This window comes from Narcine bancroftii, chromosome 5 (assembly GCF_036971445.1).
Source record: "Narcine bancroftii isolate sNarBan1 chromosome 5, sNarBan1.hap1, whole genome shotgun sequence".
NCBI classification, from domain to species: Eukaryota; Metazoa; Chordata; class Chondrichthyes; order Torpediniformes; family Narcinidae; genus Narcine; species Narcine bancroftii.
Window position 1 is genome coordinate 161,712,938 of NC_091473.1, and position 25,421 is coordinate 161,738,358.

Sequence of the window (25,421 nt, forward strand, 5' to 3'; positions counted from 1 at the left end):
GGGGGGGGGGGGGGGGGGAGGGGTGGAGAGCTGGAGGAAAGAAAACGGGAGTTGAGGGAGAACATTCTCCTCTCCCTGCCCCTCCTCCCCACCATTTTGTTTGGGCGCCTGCTGACATTTTTCCACACCTTGATGAAGGGCTCAAGCCTGAAATGATGGTTATTTACCTTTACTAAATTAGGTATTGATGTATGGTTATGAGTCAGACAAGCACAAACTTAATGGAAAAAAAAAATCAATGCAGCAGAGATGTGGTTTCTCAGAAGAATGCCGCGCGGATCACATGCAGACAGAATAACAAAAGTTTTACAAAGAACAAAAACAAAACATACATTAAAAGAATCAGAAACAGTGATCAAAATTCATTGGACACATCTCGTGAAGAGATACATTAGATCATTTAGTTACAACTGGAAAGCTGGAAGGAAAAAGAAGCAGAGGCTGAGAATGAAAATTAGAGATGGATTTACATCATGGTTAGAAACAGGAGGCAACAACTACAATTCAGAGGGTCCGAGACTGATGGATGGAAAGACATGATCTCGCACACCAACTGGCAAGGCACCGAAACAACAACAAATTAAGTACACTATTTGACCAGCTGAGTCTCCAGAATTATTTTTACAGTGTGCGTGTGGGACCCAGCCCCAGTGAGGGTCAGTGTCATTTCTCTGGTTTTGCCTGCTGGGTGGCAGAGAGCCACGGCAGTGCTGGCGGATTTGGTGGGTTTGACGCCTGGATCTCACTTACCGTATCCAATATCTCCAGAGCCACCTTCTTTCTCTTCATGAACGCCAGCAGCTTGGGGTCGAGTCTATGGACACGGTCTCCCATCCCCAGTACAAGAATCTCTGCAATAGAACACAGGCCAGTGCAGACACAGGAACAGAACAGGGGCAATGCTCTACCCATGAGAAGGCCCAACCCCAGCACATGGGATAGGCCCATTCTAAACATTTCATTGCTATTGAAGTGACTTAAGCCTGAAGTAATAGGACATTACAATAGAATACAGGCCCACAATGTTGTGCCAAGCTATATAAACCTACTCAACATATCTGAACTTCCCTGCCTCACATCCACAACCCTGTATTTTTCTTGCATCCATGTGTCTTAAGAGTCCCTCCCAATTGTACCAGTCTCCACCACCATTCCTGGCAACATGTAGGCACCACCCACTCTGTGCAAGAAGGAACACTTAACCTCTGATGTCTCCACTAAACTTTCCTCCCTTTTTCTTGTATAGATATGGTCTGGTCACCCCAGGAAAAGGGTTTTGGCTGTCTACCCTATGTATGCCTCATAATTTTGTAGACCTCTTATTAAACTGCCTCTCATCCTCCTTCACTCCAATCCAGCCAACATCCTGGTAATTTCCATAAGACATAGGAGTAGGGATGAGGTGCTGAAGAGGAAATATATGGAGTTAGGAAAGAAGTTAAAAAGCAGGACCTCAAGGATGGTAATCTTGGGACTGCTGCCTGTGTCACATGCCAGACGGTAGGAATAGGAAGTTGTGTGGCAGAGGCATGCTTAGCTGAAGAGTTGGTGCAGGGGTTCAGATTTGTGGATCATTGGGATTTCTTCTGGGGAATGTCTGACTTATAAAAGAAGAACAAGCTGCACCTGAACTGGAAAGGGACCAATATCCTGTCAGGCATGTTTGCTAGAGCTGTTGAGGAGGTAACAAAAGGAATTGATGAAGGTAGGGCTGTATATGAGGTGCATATAGACTTTAGCACAGCATTGACAAGGTCCCCCATGGTAGACTCATTCAGAATGTCATGAGGCACGGGATCCATGGAATTTTGGTTGTGTGGATTCAGAATTAGCTTGCTTGTTGAAAGCAGAGTAGTAAAGGAAGAAACTTTTTTGCCTGGAGTCAGTGACTCATGGAATTCTGCAGGGATCTGTTCTAGGACCCCTTCTCTTTGCGATTTTTTTATAAATGACCTGGAAGAGAAGTAAAGAGATGGGTCAGCAAGTTTGCAGATTATACCAAGATCCAAGTTGATGACCATGAGTCAGAAAGCAGGATGGAGATCAAGAATCTGGTTGTGTGGAGCCAGGACAACAATCTTGCTTTCAATTTCAATACGATTCCTCCTGCATTGAATTCGCCCATCGTTATTGAATGAAGATCTACTGGGACCAATGTCTGAAGAGGGCGCACAAAATCAGTGAACCGGTGCGGACTCGAAAGGTCAACATGGCCTGTTTCTGCTCCGTATATGGTTATTGGAGATGGTGTAGTGACGGCTACTCTGCTACTGAAGGATCTCACAGCCAAATGGGTTGAGTTCAGTGAGCAAAAACTCCTTTATTCAGGGCTGCCTGGCTGGTCTTATGCTCCTAGCCCGCACCTGGCTGAGAACCGATCCGGGGGCCCTGACGCCCCTAAGGCGTCACGTGGGCCGCAGAGCGCGGGCTTCTGAGCCTGGTGCAGAGGTCGGGGAGAAACCCCCGATGGCACCATTTTGGCCGGCTGCCCCGCGCATGCGTGACCTGTGGGGGGCTGGTTCGCCTGCCTAATGGCGTTCCACCACACAGCCCCCCCCAGAACTGGCGGGTGCCCTCACGTCTTGGGTTGAACCGCAACCACTGGCTCATTGGGGTCAAGGTGTGCTGGCTTTAATCTGTCCACAGTAAATAGTTCTCTCTTACCACCAATGTCCAGTGTGAAGGTGGATCCTGAATGCTGGATGACTCTATATGGCCCTTTGTACAGTCTTTGAAGGGATGCTGTGGAAGGGCCTCACCTGATAAAAAGATACTCTGCGGAATACAGCTCACTGGGGACGTACGAGGCCCGTGTGCCGCGTCTGGTGGTGATGGTGTGAAGGAGTCCAACTGGGCCCGGAGGTGGGCAAGTAAACCGTGCGGTGACTGTTGCGGGTTGTGAGGTGCATAGATAAACTCACTGGGCAGGGCTAGTGGTGCACCGTAGACCAGCTCGGCCAATGACGCCTGCAGGTCTTCTTTGGGTGTCGAATGGATGCCCAGGCAGCTTATCCACCCAGTCAGGGCCGGTGAGGCGAGCCATAAGTGCCGATTTAAGGTGGCGGGGTAATTGCTCAACCAGTCCATTGGCCTGGGGGTGATAGGCCGTTGTGTGACGCAGCTCAATTTCCAGTTTGTTGGCGAGCTGTGCCCAGAGTGTGGAGGTGAATGAACTGTGCGCCACGGTCACTGGTGAGGTGGGTCGGGACGCTGAACCAGGAAACCCAACTGGTCAAATGTGCTCGGGAGCAGGAGTCCGTGGAGGCATCAAGCATCGGGATCGCCTCGGGCCAACAAGTGGTGCGGTCTACCACCGCGAAAAGGTAACGGTTACCTCGAAAAATGGGTAAGGGGCCCACAATGTCCACATGTATATGGCTGAACCGTTCTCGGACATGTTCAAAATCCTGCACGGGGGCTCTGGTGTGCCTGTGTACCTTGGAAAGCTGGCAATGGGTGCAGGTTCTGGCCCAGTCCACAATCTGCTTTCGAAGCCCATGCCAGATGAAGCGTTCTGCCACCTTACGAACAGTGGACCTGATGGAAGGGTGGTAAAGGTCATGGATATAGTGGAAGACTTGCCTACGCCACTGCTGGGGAACCACTGGTCGCGGGGTGCTCGTGGAGGAGGAGTTGGGAAGTCCTGGAACGACAGGCCCATGATGGCAGTCCTGAAGACCTGCATCTCCTCATCAGACTTCTGATTGTAGACTAGGCCGGGTGTCAGCGAGTAAATGGGCGGTTGGGAGAGCACGTTCGTGACCACATTGTCTTTCCCCGCCTTGTGCCGAATGTCGGTGTGAACTCCGACACAAAAGACAGGTGACGCTGTTGGCGGACCGACCAGGGATCTCTAGCCATAGTGAGCGCCTGAGTGAGGGATTTGTGGTTGGTAAAAATGGTGAAAGGCCTCCCCTCCAAGAAATAGCAAAAATGACACACAGCGAGGTACATGCTCAGCAACTCACGGTCAAAAGCACTATACTTGCGCTCTGGCGGATGAAGTTGGCTAAAGAATGCTAGTGGTTTCCACTGTCCGTTAACTTGGTGCTCCAGGACGACACCGATGACGGTGGCAGAGGCATCGACGGAGAGCACCATATGAAGGTCGGTGCGTGGGTGGACGAGCAGGGTAGCCTTTGCGAGGGCAACGTTTGTGGCTTCAAATGCCCTGTTGGCCTCTGGAGTCCAGGCAAGTGTCTTGTCCTTGGCCGCGATGAGGGTGAAGAATGGCTACATTATGCGTGCAGCACCTGGAATGAATCGGTTATAGAAGTTGACCATATCTGCGAACTCTTGTAGCCCATTGAGGTTGTCCGGGTGTGGACAACCCGGGTCTGATTGCAGCGACCTTCGTAGCAGCTGGTGTAGCACCTTCGGCCGTGATGGTATGGCCCAGGAACTGCATGGACTCTTCCGAACTGGCATTTGGCCGGGTTGATCACTAGGCCGAAGTCGGCCAGTCGAGAGAAGAGGGTGCGCAGTTGAGACTTGTGCTGTGCTTGTTCTCTGCTGGCGACAAGAATGTTGTCCAGATAAATGAACACAAAATCCAATCCCTAACCACTGTATCCATGAGGCGCTGGAAGGTCTGGGCAGCATTCTTGAGCCCAAAAAGCATGCGTAGAAATTTGAACAAGCTGAAGGGGTTGATGATAGCTGTTTTGGGAAGATCCTCGGGGTGCACCGGGATTTAATGATACCTGAGCACCAGGTTGACCTTGCACCATGCAGGTTGGCCATAAAGTCCTGAATGTGTGGGATGGAGTAACAGACTGGTACTGTCGCGTCATTAAGCCGTCGATAATCTCCGCAGGGGTGCCAGCCACCGGAGGCTTTCGGGACCAGTGGAGTAGCGAGGCTCAAGGACTGTCGGAGCATCGAATGATCCCCAGTTACTGCAGATGCGAGAACTCCTCTTTCGCTATCTGGAACTTATCTGGCAGGAGCTGACGTGCCTTGGCATGAACCGGTGGGCCTTGGGTGGGGATATAATGAAACACCCCATGGCGTGGTGAGGTGGCAGAGAACTGCAGCTTGAGGAGGGACAGGTACTTGTCCAGGATGCACGTTGAAACTCATCCTTGGGTGCACTGACCATGGCCATCTGTGGCTGCTCTGTGCAGGAGGTGTTGAGGCGAACGGATTGGAAGGTACAGGCATCGACAAGTCGCCTACCTCGGGGGTCGACCAGGAATCCGTGGGTGAGGAGGAAGTCGACACACAGAATGGAGGTTGGGAGGGCCGAAATGGTGAACCTCCATGAGAACCGCTGGTCGATCTGGAAGTGGACGGTTTTGTTACCATATGTTCGGATCTCCGTCGAATTGGCTGCATGGAGTGGAAGTCCTCAAGGCTGGTTCCAGGACTCGATGGCTGTGGCCGGGATGACGCTGATCTGGGCCCCGGTGTCGAAGAGGAAGCGTCAGCTGCTGATTGCATCCCGCAGGTAGAGAAGGTTATGTTCTTGGCCAGCCGGCGTAGTCATTAACAGCGGCCAGCCTGCTCGTTTCCCTGGAACGAGCAGGGCTGATGACACTTCCGAGCCTTGGCTCCCCAGCTCTGGTGGAAGAAGTAGATGCCTGAACTGGATGGCTTGCTTCTGGCTATGCTCTTTGAGGCCCCTGCAGGGGCCACAGCGTTAGAGGAAGGCTTGGTGTGGTCATGGCCGGGACTTGTAACTTGCTGAACTGCTGAGCTCCTGGCCCTTTTGAGCGACCTTCCTAGAGTCGTCGAAGCTCTCCTGGGACAGTAAAGACTGGATGTCTTTAAGCATATGGTTGAGGAAGATACGCTTGAAGAGTGGGCAGTTGGTGTGTTTGTCCATGTGCGTGAGCATCTCATCCATCAACACGATTAGAGTCTGTCTCCCAAGGCGTCGAGGTGCAACATCTGAGCAGCACGCTGGCGCCTGGAGAGGCCGAGGGAGCCGGTGAGCACCCGCTTGATGGTCCCATACTTACCTTCCGCAGGTGGGTGCTGAACGAGGTGCAGCACTCGTTTGGCGGTGGCCTGGTCCAGGGCAGCGACCACATGATAAAACTTGGTCATATCTGATGAAATCTGGCGCAGGTGAAACTGAGCCTCTGCGTGGCTGAACCAGGTCTCAGGCTCCTGAACCCAGAAGTCAGGAAGCTTGATGGCTATTGCGTTGATCAAAGAGTCGATCATATCAGGTTCAAAGGCTTTTGAACCTGTCGGGGTCACCAATGTAGTGGCCGCTACTCTGCTTACTGAAGGATCACACAACCAAACGGGTTGAATTCAGTGAGCAAAACTCGTTTATTGAGTCTGCCTGGCTGGTCTTATGCTCCCAGCCCGGACCTGGCTAAGAACCACGCCGGGGGCCCTGATGTTGCCAGGGCGTCACGTGGGCCGCAGAACCGCGCAGGGGGCCCTGACGTCGCCTGAGCCTGGTGCCGAGGTTGGGGAGAAACCCCCGACGGTACCATTTTGGCCGGCTGCCCCGCTGCGTGCGTGACATGCGGGGTCAGTTCGCCTGCCTAATGGCGTGCTGCCACAATCTTGTGGATAAGTTGTTGAAGGCTGTCAAAGGTTACAACAGGATAGTGGTAGATGGATCTAAATAAACGTGAGGAAATGCATTTTCGGTAGGTCAAAATTTGAAGGCAGAGTACAAAGTTCAGTCTGGTCACCTCATTATTGGAAGGATGTAGAAGCTATGAAGAGAAGATTTACCAGGATATTACCTGGATTGGAAAACTAGTCTGCTGAGACAAGGTTAGCAGAGCTGGGATTTTTCTCTTTGGAGCATAGGATGAGAAAAGACTTAATAGCTCTACCAGATTATGAGAGGCATAGAAAGGGTGGACAGCCAGCACTTATTTCTCAGACAAACTGGACGCATGTACAACGTGAAAGGAGGAAAGATTAAAAGTAATGGTAGAAGTTTCATTATTGTTATATAATAGTATATTTAGAATGTAACACAGAGAGTCTCACTTTGTCCAGCACCCCTCAGAGAAACCTATAGCACCTGGTGTTCCTAGGCTGTCTCCCCTCCAAGTACTGACCAGGCCTGAGGCTGCTTAGCTTCCGAGATCAGATAATCTCAGGCTACTAGGTGCTGTTGGGGGACGTGTCAGGAGTAAGTTTTTTAAAAAAAACGCAGAGTTCTGGATGTCTAGAATGCTTTGCCAGGGGTAGTGGCGGAGGGTGAAACAGGCATTTGAGAGACTTTGGAGCAGATGGAGAAAAAGTGGAGGGTTACGGGATAGGGAGGGTTTAGAACTTTTTTTAGGAATATATGGGTCAGCACCACATCGAGGGACAAAGGGCCTGTACTGTGCTGTAGTGTTCTGTTTTAAGTCTGCCCTGCCATTTAATCATAATCTGATCCATTTTCCCACTCAGCCCCACTGACCAGCCTTCTCCATAACCTTTGATGCCCTGGCTAATCAAGAACCTATCAATCTCTGCCTTAAATACACCATTGACTTGACCTCCATAACAGTCTGTGGCAAAAAATACCACAGATTTTCTACTCTTTGGCTGAAGAAATTTCTCCACATTTTCATTTTAAGTGGACATGCTTCAATCCTGAAGAAGTGCCCTCCTGTCCGACACTCTCACACCATGGGAAACAACTCTGAAATATTCTGAAAGGCATGGGCAATGAGATCCTCCCTCAGTGAAGTCCAAGAGCCATCAAATGTTCCTCTTGTGAAAACCCTTTGATTCCCGGAACCATACTTGTGAATCTCCTTTGACCCCTCTCGAATGTCAGCCCACCTTTCTTAAATGAGAAGCTTTGTGAAGCCTCAACATCACATCCCTGCTCTTATATGCTATTCCTCTTGAAATGAATGCCATTTACCTTCAAGGAATCCTGCACAATGACTGCCAGGCCCCTTTGCATTTGGGAAGATTCCATTTGTTCCCAGTTTAGACAATAATCTGCCTGTTTATTTTTTCTATCATGGTACGTAACCGTCCACTTTCTACCGTACATTATATTTCATTTGCCACTTCTCTGCCCATTCTCCTCATCTGTCTAAGTCTTCTGCAGCCTCCCTGTTTCCTCTCCACTCTTCCATCTACTTTTGTATCACCTGAAAACCTGGCCACAAAGCCATTCATTCCATAATCTAAATCATTAATATACTACATTAAAAGAAGCGGCCCCATCATACAGTAGCAATGAGCTTCCACTAACTTCTAAACTTAAAGCACTTAGCCACAGCTCAAAATGTAACACTTTATGCTCCAGTACGTTGCCTATGTACCCACTGAAAGATGGTCTCGCACCTATTTTGGGCTCCAGCAAGTAAAACAATGCCAGACTGTCCTCACAGATGTCTTTGTAACTCCCAACCTAGAAGAGACACAGAAAACAGAGTTAATAACATTACACTCTCAAGATCTCAGGCTTCACACCTTGTCAGTGTCTAACTGTGGACCAGACAAGAGTTGGAGCCAGCAGCACATCTGGGCACCTGTCCTCATTGGAGATAAATAGGCCTCCACGGGCCGATTTATCATCCACTTCATCCAAGAGGCCATTGGCAATCCCAAGAGATCAGGAGTAGGCCTATTAACCGTACCACCAACCAGTTGTGCCTGGTTTCAGAACAGTCAACATGGTGTGCAACACACATCCAGCTGACAGATTGGTTCTCAGCTCAATACTCCAATGCCTGAAAATCAAACTAAAAGCAAAAATGTTGGAAACACTCGGCAAGTCGGGTAGCGTCTGTGGAGAGAGAAAGAACATTCTAGCACAGTACAGGTCCTTTAACGCACCATGTTGTGCCAACCTATAGAAACCTACTCAACAATCTAAACTTTCCCTCCCTCACACCCATAACCCTCTATTTTTCTTGCATCCAAGTGCCTGTCTCAGAGTCATTTTAAATGTCCCTAATGTACCAGCCACCACCACCTCCAGCAATGTATTCCAGGCACCCCCCATTCTCTGGGTAAAAAACTTACCCCTGATATGTTCCCTAAACTTCCCCCCCCCCCCCCACTCTCACCTTACACAGATGTCCACTGGTATATTCTACTCCCACCTGGGAAAAAGGTCCACCCTAACTATGCCTCCCATAATCTTGTAGACCTTTCAAGTCATCACTAATCCTTTTCACTCCAAAGAGCAGAGCCCCAGCTCTGCAAACCTTGCTTCATAAGACACATTCTCCAATCGAGGCAACATCATGGTAAATTTCCTCTGCACCCTCACCATAGCTTCTACATCCTTCCTGTAATGAAGCGACCAAAATTGAGCACGATATTCCAAGTGTGGTCTAACCAGAGATTTGTAGAGATGCAACATGGCCTCTCCTGAACTCAATCCCCTGATTAATGAAGCCCAGCACAGAGCTATAACATCACCTTGTGACATGAACTCAATCTTTCAACTAATGAAGGCTGACGCACTGTTAGCTGTTAGTACAACACTGCTGCAGTGCCAGTAATCAGGACCAGGATTCAAATCCTTTGCTGTCTGAATGTTCTCTCCATATCTGCGTGGGTTTCCTCCCACCTTTCAAAATGTTCTGAGGTCAATTGGGTGCAAGTGGGCAACACAGGCTTGTGGGCCAACAGTGCCTGTTACTGGCTGTATGTCTAATTTTTTTAATTAAAAAAATTTAAATTTAAAATGTAAATGAACTTCTTGACTCTCTATCCACCTGCATGGCAACTGTGAGAGATTTATGGATTTGGAACCCCAAAGTCCCTCTGCTCTTCTACTTTGGCTTCATCTTTCAAAGATATTAAACACGACAGCAGAGAAACAGTCCTTGTGAAACGATGATTCAGCTTTGTCCCATCGACTTGCCCTCCATACCACTCCCATACACATGACACATAAATGTCAAAATCGAACCCCCATTCACCACCTCCGCTGTCAGCTGGTTCCTCTGAGTGAAAAAGTTCTCCCAAATGTTCCCCTTAAATATGTCACCTTTAAGTTAATTTGGTTTATTTCCCCGCACCTGCTGTTTGACCCACTTAGAATTTCAGTAATTTTCTCCCCATGACCGCAGTTGCTCAAAGTGGAAGAGGAGTTGAGAATGTCAAGATTGTGTGTCAGGAACAGAGTCCACGTGCAAATGACCTCGCAAACACCCCATGTGCCAACCAATGTCGAATATAGAGGCCACATTGGCCTCAGTCATCTCAACTAGAGTGGGAATAAATTTCCCTCCACCCCCTCAGGTCTGCAATTGAAGACAACATAATGAATCCTTGGGAAGTACTCCGGAATTCTATGCAATGAGGTCAACACTGGTTAAATACATGGCCAGTTGGACAATCAAAACTCTTGAACCCAGCTGCCAATTTACAGAAAATAACACACAGGAGGCTATTCAACCCATATTCAGCCCTGGGTCCATAGCCCTGCGAATCAGCACCGAATTTTAACTCTTCGAACCTCACAGGCAGTGAGTTTCAATCCCACTACTCTGAGGGAAAACATCCCCTCCTCAAATCCTTCCATCATGATTCCAGAATTCCAGTGGGCAGTTCTGGTCCCTCTCTGTCCTTTTGATTTACTCTATTCAGTTCCTTTGATTTTATACACACTGCTTCGGCTTTCTTCCAATCCATACTTGGCCAAATCTTTCCTGGAGTTACATCTTACATAATCAGCATCCTCCCTGTGCAAAAAAAGAACTTAGTATTCATGCTGAGGTGGTAAACTGGATTTAACATAAGGGAGAAGCAAGAAAGCGATAGTGTATGATTGCTTCTCAGACTGGAGGCCCGTGACTAGTGGTGGGCTTCAGGGATCAGAGCAGGGACCATTGTGCTTTGTCATCTGCATCAATGATCTGGATGGTAATGTGGTTAAATTGGATCAGCAAGTTTGCAGATGACACCAAGACTGGAGGTGTTGTGGCTAGTGAGGAAGGTTTTCAAAGCTTGCAGAGGGATCTGGACCAGCTGGAAAAATGGTCTGAAAAGTGGCAGATAGAATTTAATGAAGACAAGTGCAAGGTGTTGCATTTTGGAAGGACAAACTAAGAAAGGTCATATACAGGAAATGGTAGGGCATTGAGGAGTCCGGTAGAACAGAGGGGCCTGGTAATACAGCTACATAATTCTCTAAAAGTGGCATCATAGGGTGTTAAAGATAGCTTTTTGGCATATTGGCCTTCATAAATCAAAGTACTGAGTATAGGAGTTGGGATGTTATTGGTAAAGTTGTGCAAGACATGGGTGAAGCCAAATTTGGAGTGTTGGGTGCAGTTTTGGCCACCTAACTACAGGAAAGAGATCAATAAGATTGAACAAGTGCATAAAGATTTACTAGGATGTTGCCCAGACTTCAGGAACTGAGTTACAGAGAAAGATTAAACAGGTTAGGCCATTGAAGGCATTGTTGAAGCGTTGAACAATGGGAGATTTGATAGAGGTATGAAAATTTTGAAGGGCATAGACAGAGTAAATGCAATGAGACTTTTTTTCCAGAGATTAGGTGAGATATAAACCAGAGCACATGGGTTAACGGTGAAAATGGAGAAGTTTAGGGGAACATTAGGGGGAAACTTGTGCACACAGAGTAGCGGGAGCATGGAATGAGTTGCCAACTAAAATGGTGAGTGTAGGCTAAATTTTAAAATTTGAGAAAAATTTGGACAGGTATATGGATGTGAGGGATATGGACAGGGTGCAAGTCAGTGGAGTATTGTGTGCAGTTTTGGTCACCTTATCTAAGGAAGGATGTTCTTGCAATGGAGGGAGTGCAGAGGCGATTCACCAGGTTAATACCTGGAATGGCAGGAATGACTTATGAGGAAAGATTGTGAAAATTGGGATTGTACTCGCTGGAGTTTAGAAGATTGAGAGGGGATCTCATAGAGACATATAAAATTCTGGCAGGACTGGACGGAATGGATGCAGATGGGATGTTTCCAATGATGGGAAAATCCAGAACCTGGGGCCATGGTTTGAGGATAATAGGCAAACCATTTAGGACCGAGATGAGGAGGAATTTCTTTACCCAGAGGGTGGTGAATCTGTGGAATTCATTGCAACAGAGGGCAGTAGAGGCAGGTTCATTAAATATATTTAAGAGGAAATTAGATCTATTTCTTCAGTATAAGGGTATTAAAGGTTACGGAGAGAAGGCGGGGACGGGGTACTGAACTTTAAGATCAGCCATGATCTCGTTGAATGGCGGAGCAGGCTCGAAGGGTCGAATGACCTACTCCTGCTCCTATCTTCTATGTTTCTATGTTTAATAATAGCTTGGCACAGACTAGAAGAGCTCAAGGGCCTGTTTTCTGTGCTGCTATGGTTCTTTAGAACATCCTAGCACAGTGTAGGCCCTTCAGTGCTTGATATGCTAGACTACACAAATCTACTCCACAACAATTAATCCTTCCCTACCTCACACCCATAACCCTCTATTTTCCTTGCATCTACAGTATTTGCCCAAGAGACCTTTAAATGTCCCTATTGTCCCAGCCTCCACCACCATCTCTGGCAATGTATTCCAAGCCCCTACCACTCTGTGTAAAATACCTACCCTGACATCTGTAAACTTTCCTCCCCTCTCCTTACACACGTCCTCTGGTATTTGCTATCGTCACCACAGGAAAATAGCACACATAGTCCATGTCCCTTACAATCTTATTAAATCACCTCTCATCCTTCACTCCAAAGAGAAATCACTAGCTCTATCAGCCTTGCTTCATAAAATATGTTCTCCAATTGAAGCAACAACCTGGTAAATCTCTTCACCCTCTCCAAATTATATACATTGTTCATGTAATGAGGTGACCAGAACTGAACACACAATTCCAAGTGTGGTCCAACTGGAGTTTTATAGAGTTACATTGATTCTTCTTGACTCTTGAACTCAATCCCCTGACTAAAGGAGGCCAGCACACCAGAAGCCTTCTTAACTAGCCTCTCAACCAACCTGTGTGGCAAGCTTGAGAGATCCAAGGTCCCTCTGTTCTTCCACACTGTTAAATTCCTGCCATTAACCATATACTCCATCTTCAAGCTTTCAAAATGCATCACTCCACATTTACCTGAATTGAACACTATCTGCAACTTTTTGATTCAACGCTGCATCCTGTCTACATCCTATTGTAACCAATAACACATTCTACACTATCCATAACACCTCCAACCTTTATGTCATCCGCAAACTTATTGACCCAACCCTCTACCTCCTCGTCCAGGTCATTTATAAAAATCAGAAAGAGCAGGGGTCCCAGAACAGACCCCTGTGAAACTCCACTAGTCACTGATCTCCAGGCAGAATTACGTTCCATCTACCACTACCCTCTGCTTTCTTCAGTCAAGCCAATTCTGAATCCACACAATCAGGGTTCCATGGATCCTACTTCCCATTACTTTCTTTTTCAATGTTTTTACTAAGTTTCAGATTAATAAACGTAAGAATGATACAAAGAGATCACGATTACATTAACAATGATTAACATATACAAACACAGATATGGAGCAACAGATGTAAACAGAGCCTCTCAATCTCTTAAAGGCCAAACATGAAAAGGAATCAAATTTCATTAACCCCTAACTCAGAAGCAACATGACACTCTGATCATCACATGAGCAGCAACAAGTCGGCTGTCGTGCCCCATCACTCTGCTGGTATTCCTGCTGTACCCAAGCCTTTCTTCCCTAATGCCCGCTCCCTTCCCTGGATACCGTTCTGCAGCCTCCATGTGCATACGTGATTTTCACACGGGAGGAAATCACACATTATCACCATGCTCTGAAGATGTTCTCTGTGACTGTGCTCCATCCAAAATCAATGAAGACTTCTATAAGGTCACACATATCCCTGCATCTAAAATACCATCACCATAAATCCTCTCCCATCACAGATGCTTTTTATGACAATCAGTATGTACACACACTCCAGTGTAACCTACAATTCTTTGGTGAGTTAGAACATTGTACAGGCTGTTCGGCTCCTGTGTCTGTGTTGTACATATTCAAATTAAACAATCTCTTCAGCCTGCATCCTCATCAACTTTCCTAGTAACCTCCTCAAAAAATTCGATAAGGTTGGTCAAACATGGAGGAGTCACGCGATGGAGTAGTGGCTGGACGGTGAACTCCAGCCCTCTCCAGAAAAGTCGGGAAAAACAAAGGAAAACACAAAGGCACAGAAATAAAAGTTACAGAAAAGTGAGTATAAAGGTGGAAAGAAGATGGCGACAAAAAAAGAAAAATCGAAAGCAACGGTAAGAAGAGAGGAAGAGAAGACAAAGGAGGAAAAAGGTGAAGGCCTTACCTGTCCGAAGAGGCCCGCTGCGGAGAGAGAAACCCGCTCCCTCAGGTCGGTAAATAATGGACTACAAAAATGGCTCGCAGAGCCGAGTAAAAGTGCGCAACCGCGCATGCGCGAAGAATCGCGCATGCGCGATAAGAATGAAATAAAACACACCGACAGGAGGGGGGACCAGCTGGGGAGTCGATCTCCACAGCCGGCAACGGCAGCTGCAGAACACCTGCAGCAAGAAGAGACCACAGAAGACAATAGAAACAAGAAAGAAGAGGAGGAAAGGGCACCAAAGAAACAACAGATGGTCAACCCAGAGGAAGAAGAAGAGGAAGAGGAAGAGTACAGGGAAATAGAAGAAGAAAAGAAAGGCAAGGTAAAGGATACACTTGCTCTTATTAAAGGATACATGGAGTCATTTAAAGAATGGCAAACACAGGAATTTAAGGGTTTAAGAAAAAGAATAAACAACACAGAAGAGAAAATAAATAAAATGGAGATGACCTTAACAGAAATGGGAAAGAAAATGGACAAGATGGAAGAACGGGCAGTAGCAGCAGAAATGGAGGTAGAAGACTTAAAAAAGAAATTGGAGAAATCTAATAAAAAAACTAAAGAGACACAAGAACTACTAGCTCAAAAAATAGATACAATGGAAAACCATAACAGAAGAAATAACATAAAGATAGTGGGCCTTAAGGAAGATGAAGAAGGCAAGAATATGAGGGAGTTTATAAAAGAGTGAATCCCTAAGACCCTAGGATGTCCAGAACTACAGCATGAAATGGAAATAGAAAGGGCACATAGAGTATTGGCCTCTAAACCACATCCACAACAAAAACCAAGATCTATTGTAGTAAAATTCCAAAGATATACTACAAGAGAAAAGGTACTGGAGAAGACAATGGAAAAAGTAAGAGAGGGCAACAAACCACTGGAGTATAAAGGGCAAAAAATCTTCATTTATCCAGATATAAGTTTTGAACTCCTAAAGAAGAGAAAAGAGTTCAATACAGCAAAGGCGATTTTATGGAAGAAAGGGTATAAATTTATACTAAAGCATCCAGCGGTATTGAAAATATTTATTCCAGGACAACAAAACAGACTATTCTCGGATCCAGAAGAAGCACGAAAATTTGCAGAACAATTACAAAAATAGACTGAGGGATGAAGACGGGTAATGAGAGTTAAAATGATCACGATTGATATGTATGTGGGTAAAGACAAAAATAGACTGAGGGATGAAGACGGGTAATGAGAGTAAAAATGATCACGATTGATATGTATGCGGGTAAAGAGGTATAAGAGTGAATAGAGACAATGAGCATACGTGAATGTATCTGTACTTAGAGGAAAGTATAGATAGTATAGACAAGAATTAATAAGGGAAGGTAATGGAATAGAGAGAATAAGGAGGGAATTAAAAGAGTGACCTTTGTGACATATGAAAAGTGAAATCTTTTCTGGGGGAGGCGGGGTGGGGGGAAATAGCGGTCACTGCAAAATCAGTTGACGTTTGCGAGTGGATTCGCAAATCCAAATGGAGAGGGGAGATGTGGTTGTCCGACAAGGGATAAAGGACAACTCAGGAGGTGAAGGGGAGATTGGGGATAAATAAGATAGAAATAGGAGAATAAGGAAAATGTTGGATGTTGTAGGAATGTTGTCTTATAAAGAGTTGAAAATAAGAAAACAGAAATGGAAAAGGTGGAAAGGTAATGATGGAAAAACGGAAAGAGAAGATAAACAAAATATAAAAGGGCTACGCTGAACTATATGTCTTTAAATATTAATGGAATACATAACCAAATTAAAAGGAAGAAACTACTAAATTTAAATGAATAAATGTATTCCATTAGAAAAAATAACATATAGGTTAAGAAATAATATTGAAATATTCGAACAAGTATAGGAGCCTTACATTAAATACAATAGCGAAAACCTACCGGGGACAAACATTACCTAAGTTGCTGGAAGGAGAAGGAAAGAAAAGAATGGACTCAGTAGAATTTCTGGTGTAATTTTGTTGAATGACAACATTGTCTGACTGGCTTAATGCAACCTAGATTGTATACCTAAAATGGATGAGGGGGGGGGTGGGGGGGTGGTTTGGGAGGAAAGGGGGGGGGAGAAAAAGTCACTGTATATGTGTGAAAAAGAAATAGTGTATATCATGGCTAATGTGATTTATGGTGTGAAAAATAAAAAATTTAAAAAAAAAAGGTTGGTCAAACATGATCTATCCCTCACAAATCCATGTTGACTATTCCTTTTAACTATCTCCGTCAAAGCCCCTACTATTTCTACACTAACCTCCCTCAAGGCCCTAGGGAATATCTTGTCAGGATTTGGAGACTTATCCACCTTTATTTTCCTTAAAAGGGCCAGAACTTCCTCTTCTTTAATCATCATCGTTTCCAGAACTTTCCTACTTATTTCCCTCACTTTACAGATCAATTTCCTTCTCCTTAGTAAATACTGAAGAAAAAAAACTGTTCAAAATCTCCTTCTCCTTTGGTTCCACTCTCATCCTCTAGGGGACAATTTTATTCCTCACTATCCTTTTGCTCCTAATATATCTGTAGAAACCCTTTGGATTTATTTTCACCTGACTTGACAAAGCAACCTCCTATCTCCACTTAGCCTTTCTCATTTCCTTCTTCAGATTTTTTTTACATTATTTATATTCCTCTAACACCTCATTTACTTCATGCTGTCTATACTTTTTGTACGCCTCCCTTTTTCTGAACCACGTTTCCATTTTCCTTGAAAATCAAGTCTCCCTAAAACTTTAAACCTTTTCTTTCATCCTAACAGGAATATACCAGCTCCATACCCTTAAAATTTCACCTTTGAATGCCCTCCATTTTCCTTCTACATCGTTCCCATATAACAGTTTATCCCAGTCCATCCCTTCCAAATCCATTCTCATCTTGAAGTATTGTGTACAGGTTTGAAAAATTAGCCTTTCTCCAATCAAAATTCTCAACCCTGGGTCCAGGCCTATCTTTCTCCATAATTATTTTAAAATCATTAGTATTGTAATCACTGGACCCAAAGTGCTCCCCAACACACACCTCCATCACCTGACCTACCTCATTTCCTAATAGCAGATCCAACACTGCCCCTTCTCCAGTTGGTACAGGTACACAATCCTTTATCCGGACACCCGATCCTTTATCCAGACACCCAAAATCCAAAAAGCTCCAAAATCCAGCAAGTGGGGACCGGCGGTCAGGGGAGGAGGCCGAGGGAAGGGTGGCCAGGGGACGGGCGGGCGGCCGGGGGAGGCGTCCGGGCGAGGCGGCCGGGGGAGGCGTCCGGGCGAGGCGGCCGGGGGAGGCGTCCGGGCGAGGCGGCCGGGGGAGGCGTCCGGGCGAGGCGGCCGGGGGAGGCGGCCGGGCGAGGCGGCCGGGGGAGGCGGCCGGGCGAGGCGGCCGGGGGAGGCGGCCGGGCGAGGCGGCCGGGGGAGGCGTCCGGGGGAGGCGGCCGGGGGAGGCGTCCGGGCGAGGCGGCCGGGGGAGGCGGCCGGGCGAGGCGGCCGGGGGAGGCGGCCGGGCGAGGCGGCCGGGCGAGGCGGCCGGGGGAGGCGGCCGGGCGAGGCGGCCGGGGGAGGCGGCCGGGCGAGGCGGCCGGGGGAGGCGGCCGGGCGAGGCGGCCGGGGGAGGCGGCCGGGCGAGGCGGCCGGGGGAGGCGCCCGGGCGAGGCGGCCGGGGGAGGCGCCCGGGCGAGGCGGCCGGGGGAGGCGCCCGGGCGAGGCGGCCGGGGGAGGCGGCCGGGCGAGGCGGCCGGGGGAGGCGTCCGGGCGAGGCGGCCGGGGGAGGCGGCCGGGCGAGGCGGCCGGGGGAGGCGTCCGGGCGAGGCGGCCGGGGGAGGCGGCCGGGGGAGGCGTCCGGGCGAGGCGGCCGGGGGAGGCGTCCGGGCGAGGCGGCCGGGGGAGGCGTCCGGGCGAGGCGGCCGGGGGAGGCGTCCGGGCGAGGCGGCCGGGGGAGGCGTCCGGGCGAGGCGGCCGGGGGAGGCGTCCGGGCGAGGCGGCCGGGGGAGGCGTCCGGGCGAGGCGGCCGGGGGAGGCGTCCGGGCGAGGCGGCCGGGGGAGGCGTCCGGGCGAGGCGGCCGGGGGAGGCGTCCGGGCGAGGCGGCCGGGGGAGGCGTCCGGGCGAGGCGGCCGGGGGAGGCGTCCGGGCGAGGCGGCCGGGGGAGGCGTCCGGGCGAGGCGGCCGGGGGAGGCGTCCGGGCGAGGCGGCCGGGGGAGGCGTCCGGGCGAGGCGGCCGGGGGAGGCGTCCGGGCGAGGCGGCCGGGGGAGGCGTCCGGGCGAGGCGGCCGGGGGAGGCGTCCGGGCGAGGCGGCCGGGGGAGGCGTCCGGGCGAGGCGGCCGGGGGAGGCGTCCGGGCGAGGCGGCCGGGGGAGGCGTCCGGGCGAGGCGGCCGGGGGAGGCGGCCGGGCGAGGCGGCCGGGGGAGGCGTCCGGGCGAGGCGGCCGGGGGAGGCGTCCGGGCGAGGCGGCCGGGGGAGGCGTCCGGGCGAGGCGGCCGGGGGAGGCGGCCGGGCGAGGCGGCCGGGCGAGGCGGCCGGGCGAGGCGGCCGGGCGAGGCGGCCGGGCGAGGCGGCCGGGCGAGGCGTCCGGGCGAGGCGGCCGGGGGAGGCGTCCGGGCGAGGCGGCCGGGGGAGGCGTCCGGGCGAGGCGGCCGGGGGAGGCGTCCGGGCGAGGCGGCCGGGGGAGGCGTCCGGGCGAGGCGGCCGGGGGAGGCGTCCGGGCGAGGCGGCCGGGGGAGGCGTCCGGGCGAGGCGGCCGGGGGAGGCGTCCGGGCGAGGCGGCCGGGGGAGGCGTCCGGGCGAGGCGGCCGGGGGTGTTGTCCGGGCGAGGCGTCCGGGGGTGGCGTCCGGGCGAGGCGTCCGGGCGAGGCGGCCGGGGGAGGCGTCCGGGCGAGGCGGCCGGGGGAGGCGTCCGGGCGAGGCGGCCGGGGGAGGCGTCCGGGCGAGGCGGCCGGGGGAGGCGTCCGGGCGAGGCGGCCGGGGGAGGCGTCCGGGCGAGGCGGCCGGGGGAGGCGTCCGGGCGAGGCGGCCGGGGGAGGCGTCCGGGCGAGGCGGCCGGGGGAGGCGTCCGGGCGAGGCGGCCGGGGGAGGCGTCCGGGCGAGGCGGCCGGGGGAGGCGTCCGGGCGAGGCGGCCGGGGGAGGCGTCCGGGCGAGGCGGCCGGGGGAGGCGGCCGGGGGAGGCGGCCGGGGGAGGCGTCCGGGCGAGGCGGCCGGGGGAGGCGTCCGGGCGAGGCGGCCGGGGGAGGCGGCCGGGCGAGGCGGCCGGGGGAGGCGTCCGGGCGAGGCGGCCGGTGGAGGCGTCCGGGCGTGGCGGCCGGGGGAGGCGTCCGGGCGTGGCGGCCGGGGGAGGCGTCCGGGCGAGGCGGCCGGGGGAGGCGGCCGGGGGAGGCGGCCGGGGGAGGCGTCCGGGCGAGGTGGCCGGGGGAGGCGTCCGGGGGAGGCGGCCGGGCGAGGCGGCCGGGGGAGGCGTCCGGGCGAGGCGGCCGGGGGAGGCGTCCGGGCGAGGCGGCCGGGGGAGGCGTCCGGGCGAGGCGGCCGGGGGAGGCGTCCGGGCGAGGCGGCCGGGGGAGGCGTCCGGGCGAGGCGGCCGGGGGAGGCGTCCGGGCGAGGCGGCCGGGGGAGGCGTCCGGGCGAGGCGGCCGGGGGAGGCGTCCGGGCGAGGCGGCCGGGGGAGGCGGCCGGGCGAGGCGGCCGGGGGAGGCGTCCGGGCGAGGCGGCCGGGGGAGGCGTCCGGGCGAGGCGGCCGGGGGAGGCGTCCGGGCGAGGCGTCCGGGCGGCCGGGGGAGGCGGCCGGGGGGAGGCGGCCGGGGGACCGGGGGAGGCGGCCGGGGGACCGGGGGAGGCGGCCGGGGGACCGGGGGAGGCGGCCGGGGGACCGGGGGAGGCGGCCGGGGGACCGGGGGAGGCGGCCGGGGGAGGCGGCCGGGGGACCGGGGGAGGCGGCCGGGGGACCGGGGGAGGCGGCCGGGGGACCGGGGGAGGCGGCCGGGGGACCGGGGGAGGCGGCCGGGGGACCGGGGGAGGCGGCCGGGGGACCGGGGGAGGCGGCCGGGGGAGGCGTCCGGGGGACCGGTGGTCAGGGGAGGCGGCCGGGGGTCGGGGGAGGCGGCCGGGGGACCGGCGGTCGGGGGAGGCGTCTGGGCGGCCGAGGGACCGGCGAGCGGCCGAGGGACCGGCGAGCGGCCGGGGGACCGGCGAGCGGCCGGGGGACCGGCGAGCGGCCGGGGGAGGCATCCGAGGGACCAGCGGTCGGGGGAGGCGTCTGGGTGGCTGAGGGACTGGCGGTCGGAGGAGGCGGCCGGGGAACCAGCAGTCAGGGGACACAGCCGTTAGGGGAGACTGGTGGGCGACTGGAAGGGGGTGGGGGTGGATAGACAGCACAACTCGAGTGGGCTTTCCGAAATCCGGAAAAATTCAAAATTCAGAACACACTGTCCCCCAAGGGTTCAGGGTAAAGAATCATGTACCTAATGTAGAAAACTATGCTGCACACATAAAACAAACTCTAAATCATCCAGCCCATTTACAGTATGGGCGTCCCAGTCAATGTATGGAAAGTTAAAATCTCCCACAATCACAACCCAGTGCTTACAAATTTGTTCCTCCAGTTCCCTCTCTACATTAGGTGGTCTATAATACACCTTCATAAGTGTTACCATTTCTTTCCCACTCCTCATTTCCATCCATAGTGCTTTTCTAGACGAACCCTCTATCCTTGCAAAGCACTGCCATAATAATCTAACAGGCAATACAACACCTCTTCCACTTGTTCCCCCTATTCTATCACATCTGAAGCAACAAAATCCTGGTATGTTTAGATGCCAACCATACCGCTCCTGCAGCTGTGTTCACTAATGGTTACCACATCATAATTCCAAGTATCTATCCATACTCTAAGCTCATCTATTTTTCTCACAACGCTCTTAGCATTGAAATAAATACATTGAAGAAAATCTCCTTCTCTTGGTCTTCGTTAATTTCTAATGGTGCATACAACTTCTCTGTTTTCAATTTCATCCTTCTCCCCTATTCTTTCACTCTGGTTCCCCTCCCCCTTCAGATCTAGTTTAAATCCACCAGAGCTACACTAGCAATCCTATCTGCAAGAATATTTGTCCTTTTCCAGTTAAGATGTAAACCATCCCACTGGAACAGTTCCAACCTTCCCTGTAATGTTGTCCAATTATCTACAAATCTAAAGCCCTCCCTCCAGCACCACGTTTTCAGCCACGTGTTTAGCTGCACTATCTTACTATTTCTTACCTCACCTGCACATGGCACTAGTAGCAATTCTGAGATCCTGTCCTTTAACCGAGCTCCTTAAACTCACCCTGTATGACCTCCACATCCTTGCTCCCCATGTCATTGGTTCCCAAATGGCTGTTCTCCCTCCCCCCTCAGAATACCATGGACTCTATCTGTAATATCCCGTTCCCTTGTACCAGGGAGGCAACATACCATACAAGACATTTGATCTCCTCCACAGAACCTTCTATCTGTTCCCCTAACTATAGAATCCCTATAATAATCCCATGCCTCCTCTTATCCCTTCCCTTCTTTGTCATAGGGCCAGACTAGACAGAAAAGAAGATTATTACCTAAATGGTGTCCGATTATGAAAAGGAGAGAGGCAATGAGACCTGGGTGTCACTGTGCACCTGTCATTGAAAATGGACATGCAGGAACAGCAGGCAGTGAGGAAAGCGAATGGTATGTTGGCATTCATAGCGAGAGGATTTGAATACAGAAGCAGAGAGGTTCTACTGCAGCTGTATAGGGTCCTGGTGTGACCACACCTGGAGTATTGTGTACAGTTTTGGTCTCCTTATCTGAGGAAAGACATCCTTGTCATATTGTCATAGAGGGAGTGCAAAGAAGGTTCACTAAATTGATACCAGGGATGGCAGGATTTACATATGAAGAAAGGCTGGATCAGCTAGGCTTATACTCATTGGAATTTAGAAGATTGAGGGGGGATTTTATAGAAACTATAAAATTCTTAAGGGTTTGGACAAACTAGATGCAGGAAGGTTGTTCCCGTTGTTAGGAAAGACCAGAACCAGGGGTCACAGTTTAAGGATAAGGGGGAAGTCTTTTAGGACTGAGATGAAAAAAATATTCTCTCAGAGAGTGGTGAATTGGTAGAATTCTTTGCCACAGGAAGTAGCTGAAGCCAGTTCCTTATCTAGATTTAAGAAGGAGTTAAATATGGCCCTTGTGGCTAAGGGGACCAGAGGGTATGGGGAGAAGGCAGGAACCGGGTACTGATCAGCCATGATCACATTGAAGGGCGGTGTAGGCTTGAAGGGCCAAATGGCCTACACCTATTTTCTAGGTTTCTACTCTGTGCCAGAGACCTGATCACTACAACTTGTCCCCAATGTGTCAATCACCTCAACAGTAGCCAAAGCGACATACTTGTTCTTCAGGGGGACGCCCACCAGAGAACCCTGCTCTGCCTATTACCTTTCCTCCTAACCGTAATCCAACTACCCTCCTCCTAACTCTTCTTAAGTATAACATCATCACTATAGCTACTATCTATTACCCCCCCTCGGCCTCCCGAATCCTCCTAAGCTATCCAGTTCCAATTCTGCAACCCGTTCATTTAGGAGCTGAAGCTGAATGCACCTCTCACATATGAGGTCCCTGCCATTTTCCCCAATCTCCCACATCATACAAGAGAAGCATTTCCTTGCCTCATCTCCCATCTCCTCCCTTTCCCTAAATCTACTAATTATTCCGCTAGCCCCTTTTAAATTTAACTATTTTTCTAACTCTCTTTTAACTCTAACTACTTCAGGATCTTCCCAAAACACTGAACAGCTCACTCTAACCCCATTTATTTTTATCTGTGACCTGCCTACCCAGGGGGTGAACAAATGTCGAGAGTTAGCAATCCAACTGAAACTCTGGGACCACTCGGCTCATCTCCTCTATGCTGACCATGATGCCCATTTGCTTGTGTTCAGCCCATATCCCTCTCCTGTCCAAGTACCGGTCCAGACCCTGTGATTGTACTGTTCTCCATTACTCATCTGACAACTTGTTCCAGAGATCCTCCACCCTCTCCATGGTACACTTTCCCCTCAAATCACCTTAAATTTCTTTCCCTGTGCTCTTGAGTTCTAGACTCCTTTATCCCGGGAAAAGGATTCTGACTTCTTATCCTATCCGTGCCCTTCTACAAGGTCTCACCCAGCCTGTCCAATCTCTCCTTATAACCACACCACTCCATTCTGGGTAACATCCTGATGAGTCTTTTCTGAACTCTCTCTATTGTCACCACATCCTACCTATAATGTAGATAACCAACCAATTTTCCCTTGCAACCGCTGCAATCGTGTCTGCCTGTCCCGCATCGGACTTGTCAGCCACAAACGAGCCTGCAGCTGACGTGGACTTTTTACCCCCTCCATAAATCTTCGTCCGCGAAGCCAAGCCAAAGAAGATATCTATGCACAATACTCCAAGTGCTGTCTAACTATTGTCCAGATTAGACTCCCAAATGCAGTCTGACATCTGTACAAATTGAAGGGAGGAATGTTTTGAGGAGATATCAGGGATTTTTTCTCTCCCCCCCCCCCACCCCCACCCCACACAAACACAGAGAGTTGTGTGTGCCTGGAATGCCTTGCCAGAGAGGTTGATGGAGGCTGGGACATTATGGGCATTTAAATGACTTTTTGTCAGGCACATGGATGAAAGAAAAATAAAGCGTTACAAGGTAAGAAAGGTTTTTTTTGGTAGGGCTATATAGGTTGGCACAACATCAAGGGCTGAAGGGCCTGAACTGTGCTATAATGTTCTTTGTTCTAATGCTTGTACATCCCCATCATGACATCCCAACTGTGACACTCAATGTCTCAGGCTCTGAAGGCAAATATATCAAACACATTCTTCATTATCTAAAACCTGTTGCCACTGAGAATGAGCTAAGGCCCGTCTATACATCAACATTTCTAAGGCCAGGCTCCCGCAATCTGTCCCTCGTGCTTCCATTAGCACCATGGGATAGATCAGGCCTCCATATCCTTTTCTCTGATGAACACCGATGAGAAGTGTTCATTTAGGACCTCACTGATATGCCCTGGCTCTACAGACGGATTACCCCACCTGCTCTCTGACAGACATGCTGTGGTGGCTTCCTGGGTCTCACCCCCAACCTCAATGGTTCCAACTTCCCCAATTCTCATGAGCAAGGATGTTACTTCCCCTCCAGTCTTTGTCCCTGCCCTGGAAGAAATTCCAGTGAAACCCTCCCCATGCATCAGTTTGTCAGCCACATTCCGAGACTCACAAACATGTGACTCACTCCAGAAGTCAGCTTCCTGTCTTTGGCAGGACCCCACCTCTGTGTGGTTAGTACCTGATCAGGGCAAGTCAGCAGGCTTTAGCCAGTGCAGGGGAGGTCATTCAAGTCACACCAACTGCAGTTAGAGTAATGCAACTATTCCCATGGCATTGCTGGAAGTTCTTCCATTTCACATGTTTGCATTAAACCTGCCCCTATTCCTCATATTGTCTCTGGGTTTTAAACCCCAAATAGTTATTTGTTCTCCTCATAAACACATCTCCTTTAAACTGCCTCCCCTCACCTTAAAGTGTGACGCTTTTGCCCTATGGGAAAGATTCGGACTGTCCACCCTTCAACGTTGCCCATGTTTTTACAACTTCTGTCATCTTTTTTGCTTACATCCTGTCCTTTGTTGATGGGAACATTTATTGTCCGAGTACATACATGACATCACATACAACCCTGAGATTCTTTTTCCTCCAGTCCAGGCAGAATTACTACATGTAAACAAGAAATGTAACAAACTGACTGCAATACTGAGAGAGAAAAAAAATCAATAGAGTGCAAACATAAGAGACCCAAAATGAGTCCCTGATTGAGTTTGTCTTTGAGGAGTCTGATGGTGGAGGGGTAGCAGCTGTTCCCAAACCTGGTGGAGCGAGTCTTATGCGCCTATATCTCATTCCTGATGGTAACAGTGAGAACAGAGTATATGCTAGGTGATATGGATTCTTGATGAGTACTGGTGCTCTCAGTTCCCTGTCGATGTTCTTATTGGTGGGGAGGGTTTTGCCTGTGATGTCCTGGGCTATGTCCACTACCTTTTTCAGGGCTTTATGCTCAGGGGTATTGGTTTC

General features: G+C 50.9%; 1 protein-coding gene across 1 annotated transcript in view; it reads right to left on the minus strand.

The window, feature by feature from the left end:
- ndufaf3 (NADH:ubiquinone oxidoreductase complex assembly factor) overlaps positions 1-25,421 on the minus strand; it is a 28,099-nt gene that overhangs the window by 935 nt on the left and 1,743 nt on the right. The window contains exons 3-4 of the mRNA XM_069939496.1: positions 8,269-8,335; positions 751-851 (exon numbers count right to left, since the gene is read on the minus strand). Coding sequence (XP_069795597.1) covers positions 751-851; positions 8,269-8,335 — 168 coding nt within the window. The remainder of the gene's footprint in view (positions 1-750; positions 852-8,268; positions 8,336-25,421) is intronic.